This window comes from Echeneis naucrates, chromosome 10 (genome assembly GCF_900963305.1).
Source record: "Echeneis naucrates chromosome 10, fEcheNa1.1, whole genome shotgun sequence".
Classification (NCBI taxonomy): Eukaryota; Metazoa; Chordata; class Actinopteri; order Carangiformes; family Echeneidae; genus Echeneis; species Echeneis naucrates.
The window spans coordinates 11,241,483-11,259,277 of record NC_042520.1 but is presented as its reverse complement, the minus strand read 5'-3'; the positions used below and the strand labels follow the sequence as shown (position 1 = coordinate 11,259,277).

At 39.4% G+C, this 17,795-nt stretch overlaps 1 protein-coding gene across 1 annotated transcript in view; it reads right to left on the bottom strand.

Moving 5' to 3' along the window:
- pcdh11 (protocadherin 11) overlaps positions 1-17,795 on the bottom strand; it is a 112,529-nt gene that overhangs the window by 32,899 nt on the left and 61,835 nt on the right. Inside the window, exon 5 of the mRNA XM_029512779.1 lies at positions 7,679-7,877. Coding sequence (XP_029368639.1) covers positions 7,679-7,877 — 199 coding nt within the window. The remainder of the gene's footprint in view (positions 1-7,678; positions 7,878-17,795) is intronic.

Genomic DNA, 17,795 nt, shown 5'->3' with positions numbered 1-17,795 from the left:
CTGAAACACAACACCTCCAAGCCGGATCATAATGGCTTTATTGAAGTCGGAAGCAGGCTGACCTGTAACCCTGCGACAAGACTTTGTTAGCATAAACATAAAAAGATATACAGATGGATTACTCCTCGTTGGAAAGCCAAACAAAGTCCAACTCCATTTCAGAAATCTGCGAGACCATGAATTAGGCTGTATTCAAAACGCAATACTCAGGTTCAGGTTTGAAGTGGAAAGTGTATATGTATTAATGTACACGTCAGGGTGGGGTTGGAGGAAGGGACAGGTGCAGCTAAATTGCAGGAAAAAATGCTCATGCCAACACAAGCTCTTGAACTAAAAATGAAAAAGTGCGGGGGTTTTTTTTGTAAAAAGCTATCTATAACAAATGGCCTTGAATAAAACATCAGCCCATCTATATTTTATAGCTTCCCATGTTTTCCTCCTGCTTCTGAAGGGAAGCTTTTGGCTCTTTCAGGCAGGTGTAACCTCAGCACATTGCACTGATAGGACAGCGCCATTCCGGAGCGTTACTGGGAGGTTTGCAGTGTCCAGATCTGTGGCAAGACTTCTTCAAAGTTTTGAAATCTGACGTAAGTTCATAATCTGAAGAGCTCTGACTTCGAGGTCTCTGGCAATATATACTGAATGCTTGATTTCAAAACGCGTTGCTACACAGACCTTTGGCTCATTTGCCAGACACACTGTTGGCATCTAATATATAGCTTGTCCATTTTTTGATTTCATTCATATTGCTGTTTTTAAATGATTTATGTCTGGTGTTACTGAGATCAAATCTGCTGGGTGGAATAAAGCAAAAATAAAAAAACAAAGACCAAAACCCAAACGCTCACCTCTCTAAAATTCAACAGTTCACAGATTAATATGCAGCCTGAGTCATATTCCAGTTTAGGAATCACAGAGTCAGTGAAATGGAACAAAGTGAATTGCTGGTTCAGGCCTTTGAGCCTCTGTCTTCGTTTGAAGTCTCTCTCTACCCCTGCTGCCGAGTTCAGGAGACATTGTCCAGAGACACAATCAAAGTGGGCAGCTATTGATCCCTTCCCAAACTAGACACAAGAGTTACTGAACATGTTAACAACTTTGGAATGAGTATTTTAATTGTATAGGTCTTTGAAAAGCCAGCTGAAATCACAGTGCCACTGAATGAATTGGAAACAACTTCTGCACAGCTCAGCTATCGGGGGCCCATTACAGTATTGAGGAATGTTGACATTAAAGTATTAAATGATCAGTTGATAATCCTTTAAAATAGTAGAATAACATGACTAAATATGTAGAGAAAAGGGGGCTAATTTACAGATTTCAGGTACAAGCTTAAACAGCTTCTGGGCAATCCTCTCTTGTAACAAAACAAAGTCAAAAAATAAATATGTCTCGCTCATTATGTGCTGTAGACGTAAGGTACTGTTGCTTTTATGAATTCAGTCTGAACACTGCCTTTCTGTGGCAGTTAGTTTCTAAGTTACTGATGATGTATTCAGATTTTATCATATGTGTTATTTCCTTCTGGTCCTGGCAGTGAAGCATTTCCCTTTGTATCAAAATTGTAATGCCATGTGCTGACTTTCCTGAAATCTTTTAATATCTTTTCCGTCTTGTCCTGCTAAGATCTGAATGATTGCACCAAAAAGCTGCAGTCTCAACTTCACAGAAGACTTTGGCAGAGCAACAAAGGAGGGACCTAATACTCTGGAAAAGGAGGTTTCTAACATGACACTTTTCAGTCGTTTGAAGGAGGGTGGAGAGAGATTTCTTTGAGCTGAGCTGACTCCTCCAGATCAATAGCTCGTCTCTCTCTCCGAGACAACTGGTGTGGCATTTGAACCAGATAAAACAAAGGTTCCCCTCCACCTCACCTCTGAGTGCTGAGCACTCCCACCAAATCCCAACCGGTTGAGAAGGATACAGATGAGTCCATCTAAATCCCCCTCTGACTCAGCTCTAGACCCCCGGCGGTCAAAAAAAAAAAAAAAGGGGAGCGAGAAAAAAAAAACTAAAATCATCTTAAAAGGAAAGGTCCAATCTATGTAGGTTAATACTCACTGTTGCTTCATTTAGCTCACTTGCAGGCCCACTGGGAAAGCTGTAAAAAGTTCTTGGAGCCAGAAGGCACAAAGGTTTTTATTTATTTATATGAGGGAGAATATATAGCGGGAAGCAAACTGGTGCAAATGATGTGGGGAAAAAAAAAAAGTAGTTTCAAGAAGTTATCTTGTAGATTGTGGGATAACTGTAAGAAAAGGGACAGGCAGCATTACAATTTCATGTGCAGAATGAATTAAATATACACACTGAAGCGAGACTATCTCTGATAACATGGCAATATGCAACCTCATGTTTTGAAATTAATGAGACATGCCTTCGCCTGTCTTTCATTATCCACCGGCAATCTATCCCTTAGAAAGACAACACTTAATCACCTCAGCCAACCTGCTCATTTGCCAACAGTCCACAGCAAGATGGGCTGGTGGAAGTAAAAGGTTGAAATGGCAGCTCTTGAGTGCCTAAACGTGGAGAGGACCATTGCTATGAAGCAGAAACTCTGCTCAGCCAACTTTACACTAATAAAAGTAACACGCACACACACACACACACACACACACAAAAAAAAAAAAAATCAAGCCCAGCAGCCTTTCCACAGTTGATCATCCTTCTAACCTGCGGTCAGCCAATTATCTGGATCTTACTACGACATAAGACTTTTTAACTTTCCGAACAAGGGTCTTCTTCTCCCTTGCATGTCAGCTTAGTCTTTCCCCCTTGTCGCTGATGACATTGTAACACTAATTACAGCCAATTGTTCTATGCTGAATGGATTTAGTCACATTGCAAATGATATGCCATTGGTCAGTGTCACAATGTTTCCACAGAAAAATTCAATGGGGAATGGAAATTTGCACAAATGAATGTAATTAAGAAGCACATTCATTACTACTAATTGCATATGAGAACCCTCAAAGTGAAACTGAGATTGGACTCATATGAATAATTAATACGGCTAACTGTACTGAGTACTACGGTGTTGTTGCCACCAAATAACGTGTTTAAGTCCTGTTGTAAAAGGCAGAATGCCGTTTTGCAGTTCCACTTAGTTGCGGTTTTCCAATCACAAGCATCTCGCCTTTTTCTTTACCTCAATTCTTCATAAAATCCCTTTATTCATGGGCAGATTGTGTCTAGACAGTTGAATTCCAATCTTTGTGCAAGCTTGCCATTGGCAGCTAGACATACTGGGTACAGTTTGAGGCTTGAGAAGTATTAAAAATTCAATCGGTATCAACGCGTTTGACACACTAGATCAAGTCAAGTGGCCTTTTCCAAAGACAAGTAAAAGGGCAGTTGTAAATCAGTCAACTGGAAACTCAGACTGAGAGCTATTATAAAAATTTTGGACTTACAGAAATCAAAGAGTTGAGAATGTAACTCCCACAAAGTAAGAACTCTGGAAGCCTTTAATCAGATTATTAGTCTACTGCATCAGGAAATATATAATCTGCTATAAAATCTTAGGACATGAAATTACACAAGGTGCAAAATAATTCAAATATCAAGTTGAATTGTTGATGGAAATCTGGTTTTTGATGGAGCTATTCTCTTTTGTAAAAATAAAAAAAAAAAAGAAGTCTGCAGTTTTACAATATGCTTTGCAGCATATTTAAACCTATAATCTTATTTTACTTGCAGTGTTTAAAAAGGATTGGCTTATTTTAAAAGCAGATTTATATCCTGGACAGACAAGGTGTAAGCTGGTCATTTGAAAGCCATATGCCACAGATTAAGATACGGCATTAGGGTACGGAGGGTTTTCATGTTTCTCCCAGAGACTAATGCACTGCTTCAAAACTGCCTTTGCTGAGCTGATTGTAAGTGGACAAAAGCACAAGCTTCTAAATCCCTCAACTCCAACAACAGGAGAAAGAAATAAGAACATTACACAAATTTGTGCAGAAAACAAATTTGTGTATTGTTTGAAAAATGGGAAGGACTCAGAAGCAGGGATTTGGTTCCACTTGCTCAGCATTGTCCGCCGTCCATGACATGATGAGTCTCATCATCAGCGAAAAAAAACCTTTCAGGACATCATTCAACCAACGTCAATTTAACAATCCCGACTTAATAAACGCAAGAAAAGAAAAACACAGGATTACTGAATTATTCAATATCAGTAAAACTGGAAAGATCACAAGGGAAGTAATGTCACTGAAAAAGAAAGCCGACTGTCATTGTCATGAAAAAAAAAAACAAAACAAAACAAAAACAACAAGATCCACGGGACACAATTTCTGAACGAATGTGGGTCAAGAATGATGTTTTCCTCAACTGAATGCTTCCAATATTACACTAAAACAACAGCACTTTGAGTGATTCCCTGAAAAGTCAGTCAGGGAGGATGCCACAGCAGCACAGAAGTTCAGCACAAATAATGAAAACAGCAGCGCACATCCATCTTTTTTAGGGAAGACAAACATGGCATATCATTATGTATTCCTGCTTTTGATGTTTTGATGTTGCGAGTCGGCCGAAAGGGACAGGTACGATTCATCACGTCTAATAGTTTTAGATGCGCAGTTCTGTAAAAGCCAGCAGTCAGATGCATGGGGAGTGTGTGTGTGGTGGGGTGGGGAGGGTGGGGGGGGTCGGTCCTTAAAAAACACGCGTGCTGATGATGTTAATTTTCTGCTTTTATCTGGAGGAAGAAATATCAAAACCTTTGGAACAATGTGTGACAAAAAAAGGCGACAGCAGAAGACTGATGGTGGAGTGGTGAAGTAAGCCTGGAGGGGGAAGCAAGAGCCCATAAAATGAACAGCCGCCTAACTCATAAATAATAGAAACATAAAATGTCATATGAACTTTATTTCAAGAGTGGGTGGTCTAATAAAGATGCAGGTTTAAAGAGGAGTTGAGAAATTCATTGTCATAAGAAGGCCACATGGCTTGCCTTTGGCACAGACAATTATTCAGTGGAAGTTGACATTCACATTCAGGTCCAAACTGAAGCACCTTTACAAAACAATACCGCTCCTGACTCCTGAAATTCTCTCTCTTTCTTCTTCTTCTTCTTCTTTTTTTTAAACTGTTGCTGGAGTCTTTTGTCTCTCGGCTCTATTTCTCCTTCTTAACTTGGAGTCATTTTATCTCCTCTTCCCTCCTTCCACTCCCTCTTGTTCTTTTTGGTTTACAAATTTGGACGACATGATAAGATATTGCCACCACTATGCCGGCCTGGTGCTCATTGATAAAACCATATCTAATTCATCTTAAGGCCCCACCCGCTCTGTCACTGAGGCACTCATCTTGGAGAAAGTCACCATGTACAGGATCCATTCATGTCTTTTTCAACTGAGTAGCACAGAGACAAAGTTTATCTGAGATGAGTCAGAACACTTTAGATCGATCTTACAATAATGTGTGAGAGTGCGTGCACGTGCAAATGTACTTCTAAAATCAAATCAGAGGACCTTTATGAGTTAGGTGTGAATTTATGATAATTAGCATTTTATTTAATTGCTTTTTGAATTATAGAAATGTGAAATATGAATGTCCTACCTGCAAAGACAGAAACAAAACCATATAAAAGCTCCATTGTCCTAAATTCTTTTCAGAATGACTTACATACATGATTTAAGTGGGTACACTTTCTTTATGAAATGACCGTTCACACTGTGTTTACAGAACTGAACAAGACCACCTCTTGTCTGGTTTTACGTTAACACCAGTCAGTTACGCTGCTTGAAATATAATTTGGAGCAGCACATTTTAATGGGCTTTTGGTCAAATAACCATTGCGATATCTAATTACTTTCTCAGTTATTCTCCTATCAGTCGCACTTTTCCTGTGATTGTTAATGCACCAATTATAAGTAAAATATAAGTACCCGTCCATTTACTATATCAGAACGGTGCTCTAAAGCTAATGCACTTCAACAAATATTATCCCAGAGGGAAACTGAGTGAGTGCAGTGTTTGAGTAAGTTTATGAAGTATAAGATGTTTATGTCACTGAATATTAATGAGATGATGAGCCATTACCTCTGTAAATGAATGAATTACGTGTTTAAATTAGTGCTGTCACCACAGTGAGTACATTAAAGGGAACAGCTGGGGAATGAGCGGCTTGATCATTAGATGTGCGACTGTGTTTTGGTCTCCCTGAATGTGTACAGTATAGGTAGGAGACTATGGAGGTCAGCTGGCTGTGCATTCAGGACTACCTTGGAAAAGGAATGATTCGTTCTTGTAGCTTCCAACATCCTCTCATCAAAAACAGAAGAATCACAAATGAGATCTTTGTATGTAAATGAACAGGAGCCCATCGCCACGATGGCAGCCATCCTGTCTGATGTCAAACAGATGTGTTCACAATCACACTCACACTGACACCCCAGCCGCGGACCTGTCAGTGCAGCTGCTGGGGAGGCAGATGCACCGAGGACTGGTGTCTCACCGTCAGCTGTGACACAATGGTTATACTGCACAGAGATGTATGCAAAGCAATCTATTTCTGTGTTTTGTTTTTTTTTTTAGGAAAAAAGCAGATATGTTTTGATAGCTGACTCCATGAGCATCTCTGCTATTCCTTGATACACACAGCCACACAAGAAGGCGAGGTCTGCTCCAATCTGAGCCTCAACACCCCCCCGCCCTACTCCAATACATGAGGCCAGATTACCTCCAGATAGCACATCTGATTCATTGAGTCTAGAATATCCAGCTTGAAGTGGGGGGGGTTGGTCTGTGACAAGGACACATTGATGGGCTTCTCAGAATAGACTTGTTCATGTTAAGGGAGAGAAATCCACTTCAGTAGCGTTATTGGCATCCTGGCTCTGGATCTGCTCTAGCCCTGGTGGAAAAAGTACATTAAGTATTCTCCCTTTTCCCCTTAGCCAGTTATTTGAAAAAAAGTGGGGTTTTTATTTTTATTTTTTTATTTATTTTTTTAAATCTGTTGTATATGTATGAGGAAGGAGTTGTGCATCCTTGCGTTCAATGGAGCTTTTTATGGAGAACATCATTGGGCAGTAAGCCATGCAGTGACAGCTGTCTTGTGAATCATTTGAATAAATTCACCAACAGACTTCCAGCTTCAGAGGTATAATTCCCACTTACACTGTACAGTTTAGCCATGGACCCCATTTAAAAAACTCTGGCTTACAAAATTAGTAGCCAATAATAAATACAACACAATATAAATACTGTTACAAGCTGCACCCTTAATGTTACTCGAGACTCCCATAACAACGGCTCACTATCTATTTTAATCACATCCAATTTATTTGCATATGCAATATGAATTCAGTTGGTCTCTGTTTTCATTTTAAAGGGGAAAAAATTGAAAAATGCACATAGAGCAACACTAACCCTGCCTCTCTGCAGTGCAATGCTCCTTCTCCTCCAGCAAAATTACTGTCCTAACAGAATTAATGTGCAACTAGCTTGTTACTGGTTATTTGACAGAAAATGGTTGCTTGTTATGCATCTGCAAGACTGTGTTGTTCCTAGGAAAATCACAGCTGTAATCTCTCAGCAAACAAATAACCAAAAACGAAAAAGAACAAAAAAAAAAAAAACAAAAAACAAAAAAAAAATAACAACAGCATAAAATTCATCACAATAGACTTGCCTACTGTCAGCACATGCAAAACTGTGTACTCACTGGATTCAGGGTCTGAGTTTCCGTCTCCCTCTGTACGGCTGTTAGGTGATGTTTGCTCGTAGTACTCGTCCTGGGGGAAGCTGAGCGGAAGGGGCTGGGTAGTGCTGGCAATGCTGCTGGGCTCCGGGTCTCCCAGCCCGCTATCACTGCAACTCTCCTGCGAACCGTCCGGAAGGTGGAACGTCACACGACGCTGGGTCTGGAGAACAATGATGAGAGGAGATAATGTTTAATTACTATTAGTCTTCAGTGTTGTCTGTGCTGTCCTGAAACGGGACAATAAATGAATAAATGGTCATAAACTAGCAGTAGTGGTGTGGGCGTGCATGGGTGCTGAATAAACCATTAAATACAAGTCCAGTTCTCTTTAGCCGTCTGTTGTGCCCACAGCACTTAAAAATGAAATTACATTGTTTTTCTGAATACGGTTTGTAGTTCTAATTCCTTTGAATAATCTGTAGACACATAGAGAAGTGGTAGTTGTTTTTTTTTTTTCATTGTTTTTTTATATTTGAAAATGTTTTCAGTGAAAAGTGTTTACAGTCAGTTCTGTCCACAGAACAAGGCCATTCCTCCTGAAGAGTCACATTGTTGATTTTTCAAAAAATTTAATATTTCACTGCTTTTGAAATGCATCACAATTGAAATTCCTCTCTGCAATGTAATAGGCAGAGGACAGCAGTCTTACAGAGCTTCTCTGTCACAAACTGAAACTGTGTGTGCGTGTGAGGTTATAGACCTATGGGAGAAAATATTTTTTTAGAATTATTTGGGTGAACTAGGCCTGTGAGGTTTGTGCAAGTCGTTCAATAAATGTAATAATCAACTGAAAGTTTCACCTCGACTTTAGTTGCAGCGGTCCTGTTTCTTTCTTAAAAAGACACTCGACATTTAGAAAACCGTGTCCTTAAAACTGCGACAGTCCAGCAGATGCATGCCGCTCAGTATTAAAGAACATATCTTTTTAGTTAATTTCCTCTCCTGATGCAGAGAATGTTGCAAAACAAACACTGACAAACAAAGATTAATAATATCTTCATGAGGGGGTGACAACAACACTCGTTTATGGGTGAATGAGTACTTGGATGGCATTTACGAGGAAAATCATTGCTTAATTGTATCAAATGCCGGTTCGGGATGATTACTGCATCCATCATCTTTACCTGCTTTTATTAGTAACGTATACCAAAACTGCATTTTGTCACCATGAGGACTAATTGACTAACAATGACCTCCTAACCCAAAAATTATATCTGGTCTGTTGAGTATAGTGAATTTCTTTTCAGATAATAAACTGACTCAAAGACTAATAATTGAGAGTCCCTGTCCTGATTATGGAGAGGATGTGTATTAGCAGGTTGACCTATGTCCTAGTTATTTCTCTCACCCAATCCACACACAAAAGGGTTGGGAAGGTGTTTTGAGGCTGAGACTTTGATTTGTAAAGTCTTGGGGATCACAGACATGTGGGCATTTTCTTCTGAAAAGTGCAGGTCTCTTTGATTTCTCCCGAGGTTTACAGAAGTTCATGTTGCGACCTTTCTTTGGAGCAGGAGAGAAAAGACTTCCTGTGTGTGGCGGTGTCTGCTAGCATGTCGGCGATTCCACACAGCTACAATCATTCAAGTTGTGATGCATGCTGGGTAAACCTCCGGACAACACTGGTTTCATTTTACTTTTGTCTTTTATATTTTCACATCAATAACGATCTGACATGGCTTTGAGGTAAAAATGGTAAAAACCAAGCACTGTCACTGTGATATACAGGATACTACATGAATCTCTGTGTAACATCATACTGCATCACGCTGTATAGAGGCATAAAACACATAAAATATAATTACGCCCTCAGCTTCGGTTATTGCGGTGAATTTTATTCATCCCATTATTCAAACTGATGAGAGAATTTTTTTTTTATTTATTTTTTTATTTTTTTAACCGGAGCACAAATGGCTGCCTTGATTTTCTTCATCACTATAGCAACAAAAGCAATATGCAGGTCCTGAATTAAAAACATCATTAACACATGCTCCTTCAAGCTCAGGAGAAGTTAATGCCTCTGTGCAGACATTTTTTTTTTCTTCAGCACTATAGAGCATAAATAAAGCAAAAATTGTTCTTTGATAAGATTAAAGAATGCCAGGAAATTTGGGGGAGTGAGGGAGAGCGCTACTAATAAAGTGAAAACTGCCAAAACAGTGTGAACACAAAGCTTCATTTGAAAACTATCAGAGAGGGTTGACTAACCTAAATCTACACAGTTTGCACCCTGAAAGCACAACTGAGTGCTTTTCAATGCTGTGATGTTGAAACAGCTAGCTAAGTATTCTATTTACTTGATTCATCTAGATCCTGAGGCCACAAATCAGCGTGTGTGTGTGTGTGTGTGTGAGAAATCGTGTGAGCGTAGGGCGTAAGGAAAAGACAGATGAGATTCGCATGAAAAGGATGGAAAAAGGGGAGCTAAAGAAACAAACAAAAACACACACAGCCCTAAACTCTGGTTCCATTTAATCCAGAAACTGGAGCTCTCTGTTGATATTTTGCTTTTTCACACCAAGAAATAAGATAGTTATCTTCTCACGTGTCCCACTAATTTCTGAATCACATACAAATGAATAAGATGCAGGATTAAAATGAATCTTGACTCCATGTGCCGTACAGTCCTGAATAGAGAGAAACACTCTCCCCCCACTCTTCCCACAATTTTATTCACATATTTAAGACGGAGGAGAGACGGATACCTTGTTGGCAAAATCATATAGCACCGTGTGCCATGTTCGCCCACACTTTCAAGTAGTCTAAATATCTCCTTGTTCTCAAACAGTGTTGGCAGCTGTTTCTCAAATTACTGGAAAATGCACCCAAAAAGCAAAGTCCAGGTTCCAGCGAAAGAAAAAGCCCACTTACTGAGGGCTTGGCAGCTCTACAAAAAGCATACTTGCTCTTCACATATTCTAATTATTGGAAAGTTGCTCCAAACAATGGCATCCAGAATCTATTAAAACAAACAGCTGTCTATAACAATTAGGAAATAATCATGTTACATCAGGGAGTGTCTTACATTTTAGGCTTCTGTTTATTCAAGCCCATTCAAGTTGGTGCCAGATATTAAGAAAGGCTTGATTAGATTTCAGGATACAGCTCAATCCTAAATAGTTTAGGTACAGTATTAATTATAATCACATGCCACTAATGGGTCTTCAATAAATAAAAGTTTCACTCCCGGCGATAATGACTAACATAAATGAAACATTAATGTGGAAAGGCAGATGCAAAAAAAAAAAAAAAAAAAAAAAAAAAAAACCAACACACCAAACATCCACAGAAGAGTCAAGGTGAGTGTTTTGCAAAGCATTATCACTTATTTAAAGAAGCTGCCAGAAATCCATAAAGCAAAGACAAGCTGCGGTAAGAGATATCAAGACCAAACAAAGCCCCTTCAGCCAGATAAAACACTGCCTTGAGAAGTATGTACACAGAGATAAAATGAACAGGAGAGATGCTTGCCAAGTTCTACCATATAACAAGCCAGCCAATCCCAAACCCTCCCTCTGGTAACCACCCAGACAATAGGCAGATGGGGCTGGATTTGCGGGTTACCGGATTAGAAGTCAGTTATATTTAGATATAGAGGAGGAGAGGCCAAGTGGCTGCCACCTTGTCCTCTGCCAGACCTCGGCTCTCTGAGTTTTTATTATTATACATACTTTTTCCACTGCTTCTTCCAAGCATCTAGAAATAGCAAAGAATTCAGCGCTATGAGGAGAAGGACTTGGCTGACAACCACCCCACTTTGAGTGATAAACAGGGACCACTTAGGAGTGAATCAGGGGAGATTGGCTCTGCCATTTCAGATAAGGATCAGCTCGCAGGCACACCTAGACCTGCATAAATCTGTTCAGGGGAGATGCTTATTTGTCATGTCACACATGTCTTTTGTGAAGGAAAAAAAGAAGAAGAAGAAGAAAAAAAAAAAAGAAAAACAGCAATGGCACCACAAAATAAAAATAAAAATAAAAAAAATGCGTCCCCAGTTGTGCCCTCTCTTTTTGGTGTCAATATTGTAGAAAATCAGCAAAAATCTTGTTTTTGTACATAATGTTCCAAATGTGAGTGAGATGGTGAGTTAGCGTGAACATCCAAGAGGGAGGTGATTTTAACAAGTGAACTGTGAGATTGCTAGGTGATATTTGAAGTCAAATAAAAAAATCTGCTTTTTGAGTCATCAGCTTATGAGCTTCTCCTCTCAACATAAACTGCTGGAAATACTCGCTAGTCCTACAAGCACGAGTTGTGCACAACACTTGACATTAATAAAACGTTACTGAATTCAACAACATCCACATACCAGTTCCACTGTAAATAAAAATCAAATTGTAAAAATAGACAAAAGCGAAAGTAGAATGAAAGACAGAACATGTTGTGCAGGATTTCAACGCAGCGGCTCGAGATGCTGAAACTGAAAACGTTTAAGTATCATCTGACTGGGAAAAGTGAGACAGGAACTCTGATATACCTGCTCTCTCATGGAGCAAAGACTGGTGAGCTGTGTGTGACACACACACACACACACACACACACACACAAGACAAAACAGAACTGGGTTTAAATGTAATAGTAGCTACTGAGCAGTGAAATGCCATTAATTGTTTGGAATGTTTCAGTTAATTATTGAAACAATAAAAACAATTGAAAAGTAAAAATTCTTTTATGTCACTCTCTTTGCAGCGAACGTACCTTTCTCTAAACTGTAATAGAAATAATCATTTCACCGATGAGAAAAAATGATTTCAATGTCTCTTCTGTTTGTGGCGAAACGTGCAGCTTGAGAACCCACTTAAGATTCTACACCGTTTGAAGAAACAAACCCTGATGAGTAGAAACATTTACCCAAAATGTTTTGTCATATTCATACAAGAATAACAAAGCTGTTCTACAGAAACACATGAAAATTGAAAACTAAAAAAATAGAGTATCAGACAGATCAGACAAATACATCAGTCCTTGCTTTTGGATTAAAACCTCCTGCTTCCCAGAAAATGGCTTTTGGAATGAAAAGGCATTTCTTTTGTTTAATTCAATCCTCATGGTAGCAGAGTTTGCTTAATGTTTAACCCACACAACCTTTCACTAGACGCTGTAAAACATTTCACTTCAAATAGCAGCAATTTCTATAGTTCTAGCAACAAAGATTATGGTACCGTAATAGTGACAGGCAGATTTATTGTTGGTGTGACTTGTGTGAAATATCAGAGCGAACCCCTGCCCAGTATCATGCTCTAACGATGCTCATGCACATGCAGGGAAAAGCGGAGAACTGAGTGAGACTTACATTCACAGAGGTTATCTTGCCAAGTTGACAGGCGTCCTGCAAGGACAGAAGAACAGTCATTTCACATCCCACTCTCGCTTCAACTTTTTTAAACACAGAGTTCACAATTAACAGCCTCATAGATTTTTTTTTTTTTTGGAGGGGGGGCACACAAATTGATTTTTTCGCTTCACTCAGACACAGGGTCTGGAGAGTACATGCTCAGTACACACATGAGAACCCTGGCTGCAGAGTACGTGCCCTCTCCTCAGAAATGTAAAGAATAGGCCAAACCTGACATTCTGACAATGCAAGCCACACAAATGACACTTTGATAAAGATGTTTTCTCTGCATGTCAGGGAGGAAAGTGAACAGAATATCAAATGAAGCATCAAAAATTAACAATAAACAGCGACAAGCTTCTAAATTGGGAACAAAAGACACCCGCAAGCCTGCAAAATAGCATCCTCTCTCTGGGGACTGAGATAACTCACAGAGAGATAAGAGTATTTAATTTTTAATCACTAATTTTGTTTTCTTTGTACTGTGTATAATAATCTGAGTACATGACTTGATTTGCAAAGAAAATAGAAGGAATCTGGAAATGAGGAGCTACTTAGACAGGGAAGAAGTGGAATGGACTACTGAGGTGGAACAGTAAAACAATGAACAGGAAACAAGTTCATGTCAACAGATTACCCCACCATAATTGTACACCAAGGGAGGCTGATATTGACTGAACAATAGAGAGGTGCGAAATGGAGCGACACGATGGACAACTAAAGCAAATTTACAAATTTCAAAACTTCTGTCAAATACTGATACAACAAAACAACTATGTTTATGTGGACAAAACATATCATTGCCATGAAGTACCTCAGTGTCTCAGTGTGCCTCACTGTCAAAGAATATGAAGGCTATGTCACCAACATGTTTGTCTCTTCTTCAGTTCTTTTTTCTTTTTCTTTTTTTTTCTTTTTTTTTTTTTTCAAACCTATATCTGATAATTACTGGTAATTCACATTTAGCTATCTATGAAAGCAGCAATTTTTTAATGTGTGTGCTAAAAGTTTTTTTTTTATGGCTGGATGTAATTTTCTTTTTGAGTACTACTTCAGCAGCACACAATGGCAGACGAGGTTGGTGAACACAGCGTAGCCACATACTTCAGTCAGGAGTAGGCTGAGAGCAAAGAAGAGGTGACAAAGAGCAAATGGCTGGCTTAAATTCATCCAAAAGACGTGAATATGAGCCTTAAAGGAATTGAAAATTTCAGAAAGCCGTTGTGAAGACTTCAATGTAGAGAAAGTAGGGAGGGACGATAAAACGATAATTATCGCGAAATAACTTTTCCTCAATAGAAATATAAGACATGGCCGATGGAACTCATTCCATCCATGGCCAGGTTGGCACACACATAGAGAGAGTAGGTTATGCAGCAGGCTTAAACGTAAGCACATGTGCTTATGTTTTGGCCACCAGTGCGTTAGGAGTGGGAGCAAAATATAGAAAATGGCAGAAAATGTTAACACGAGCAACAACGTCCCCGAAGGAGACACTTTAACGGACGCAGCCCAAGGCTCAAAAGACGAGGACATTGTTGAGAAGAAAGGTCCGAGGAACTTTTCTATTTTGTATGCCCTATTTTATTTTTTTGTGATTGATCAAAGAATTTGAACACTTGAAGCTTCTGACTGGTCAGAATTAAGATTTTAGTTTATTATATAATAATTTTATTTATTTGAAATACAGTTCTATAAGGGCTGTAGTACATTTAATATGTTTAACTTCTTACAGAAATCATATCTAAATCATATTTAAACCAATATCAATCTTTACATCTCACATAGGAGTAAAAAGGAACCTTTAAACTTGACAGAAGTAGTTATTTGATTTATAGCTTGATATATTGACTGATATGAAATATTGTGATTGGATTTTGTTCCATATTGCCCAGCCCTAACAGAAAGTAACAATGTAACACAACTGTTTTGTCCACGGAGAAGCACAAACAACATATAAATGCATACACAACGTAGAGAGAGAGAGAGAGAGCAGTAATAAGGATAGTAATTATATCTCATACTTGAACAATCACCACACCAATCTGACATGATGGCGTGAGCTGCCTAGTTATGGATTTTTTTTTCCCACCTTTTTTTAGCACATCAACATTTGTCCGGTATGTTTGAGGTGTTGCTAATTTGCATCAACTGACTTGTCATTTAAAGCAAGCTTTTACTCGGGGCTGCCATCCGACAGCGCTTTCTTTTTTATGCAATGTTTTATTCAACATTTTGTGACACGTGCATCAAGTTAGAGACCTTGGCAACCAATTAAATATATGATAATGTACATGAGGGATCTGAGAAGTTGACCCACGGTTGTCTCATATCTATATGACATTCAAAATAGTAGTTGTACATTCGATTGCAGGAGAGCACAAACGTGAGCGTTGTCCTTTTTTTTTTTTTTTTCTTCCCTTCCTCTATATGTACTGGTCAGTGACCTTCTCTCTGTAGGAACGCCTTTCAAACGAGCACTTTCAAAGCACCCACATGCGAGCCTGGGAGAGACTTATGCTTAAGATAAGTGCATTTGTTGGTGAACCACATCAAAGTACAGAAGGATGTCTTAGCGAGCGAAGGCAGTGGAGCTCTAACCCTGCCTTTGATCACCCCGGGCACTCTGATCATTAAAATATTGGATTAATAATTGATTAAAAACACCAGACCTTATTGTGCTCTGTTTCTGTATCCAATTTTTTAGACACAGTGGCCGCACAATGAATAAATAGTGAATGTTTTTTGGAGTGAACTGAACATATAGCGCATTATAGGAGTTCATTTTTCAAAAACAACGTATGCAAATAATAATACGTTATTATTGTAATTCTCTCTAAAGGGAACAGCAGTGCTGAGTTCAAGGATGTACTGGAGGCTGGTTCGAGCGCTGCAGCTGCACTGCCTTTCTTCTTCAGTGAGGGTCAGAGCAGAGCAGTGGTGTGGCAGGTTTATCAGAGAGGCGGAAGGACTGGGTAGTAATCAAAAGGCAAAGTCAGAAGGTAGGGAGCTATGGGTGCTTTCCAGCTGTATGGAGGTGACTGGAAGGCAGCTAATATTACATTTACAGCTGAAACTAAGCCTGCAGTGAGCCAGAGAAAGACAATAATCCAACTGCCAGCATATCAGAGATGTTATAACTATCTTCCATCAGTTTTTGCACACAGGGCAAGTAATCAGTTTCCCTCAGTACAGATATTTACTTCTAGAGTGCAGAAGGAAATGATATCACACAACATATTATTTACAGCCTCAGAAAATGATGTGAAAATGAAAGTGATTTAGTATTATTTTGGTCATTTAAGAAGATGTTGTCATGTTCAAAATATAAGCTCTAACATGACGAACAAAACAGAAACGCGTGCATGCGTGCATGTGCGTGTGTGTGTGTGTGTGTGTGTGGAGGTCCTGCTGCGCTGCAAACTTATTATTCAGGGGCAAAAAAAAAAAAGGTTCTGCTAATGTTTACTAGCCAAGAGTTGAGGTCATAATGTCAAATTTGAATTTTGGAAACGTCTGATCAAATTCACGCAAGCCTTTATACTTAAAACCAATACATATCCAGGGAAACCGTTTGTACACAAGAAGAAAGATAACCAGAGGTGCACACCTTTGAACAATAAGCCAATCAAACTACTGCCTTAAGGATTTCTATGATGCGATTTTCTCCTGACCTTTTTGAACTTGTGGACACTGCAATGTGTTTTTGAGGAGGAATAGCAGTCCATTTGATAGTCCTTTTTTCTCATTTTCGGCAATTTCCACCACTGATAGCAAAATAACTGTTGGCTTCCCCTCGAACCTGTTCTGCCGCATTATAATCATACTGAAAATGAAATCCAGTGTTTAACCATTTCTTTCAAAATATGGCCTTGCTGAATTGGCTGGCCTCTGCACTCTGTTAGAATTAGGACACAATAACAATAAAAAGGTTTGTTGAGTTTCCCCATTAATACTGAGTTCAAAGATGGAAAAAAACCTAAAAAAAAAAAAAACAAAAAAAAACAAAGGCACATTAAGGCTTCTCACTGCAGTCAGTGAAAACTCTTTTTTGAGTGCATGATACGATAACTTCGAGTTACGCTGAAAGCCTCAAAACCACTCATCCCCGGGGTCTACATGGTCCTAACAGTTTAAAGCTAATGAGATCTGCTGCTCCCGTCTCTCTAGCCTCCTACATAACAGTTTTGAGTGTAAACACCTTTGAAGGTGGATAGAAGCACACAGCCAGGTAAGGAGATGGGAACAATGGTAGCTGGCCACAGTCTCCTCAGCTGCAACGCCTCACCTCTGTGCATTTCACATTCCACATGACTCAGACACAGGGTTCACTGGTGATGCCCACTAAAGTTTGCAGCTGTTCAATTCAACTGGTTTCTCAGCAAGAAGTTGGTGAAAATAATGGTCAAGCAGGAGTTGTCAGGGCTGCTTTGTATTCCAGAAATGTCAGTGCGGCACCACAGTCCATGACTTAAGCTGCTCAGAGAGGGGTCAGGGGAAAGAAGCATGCGGCCTGCTATCAAGTGGTTATCCCCGCGGATGGGATGGATGTGTCTGAATTTATCAATAGGAAGGAAAATGACAGCTTCGTCAGGTGGCCGTGTCACAATCACACACATTCAGACATATGCACGCAAAGTACAAATATTCACAGAGGAAAACTTCGACGGGAATACCATCTGCTTGTGTGTACAGACACAAGAGACGTGATTGTCTCCGCCAAGAAAGGGTGGGCAGAGT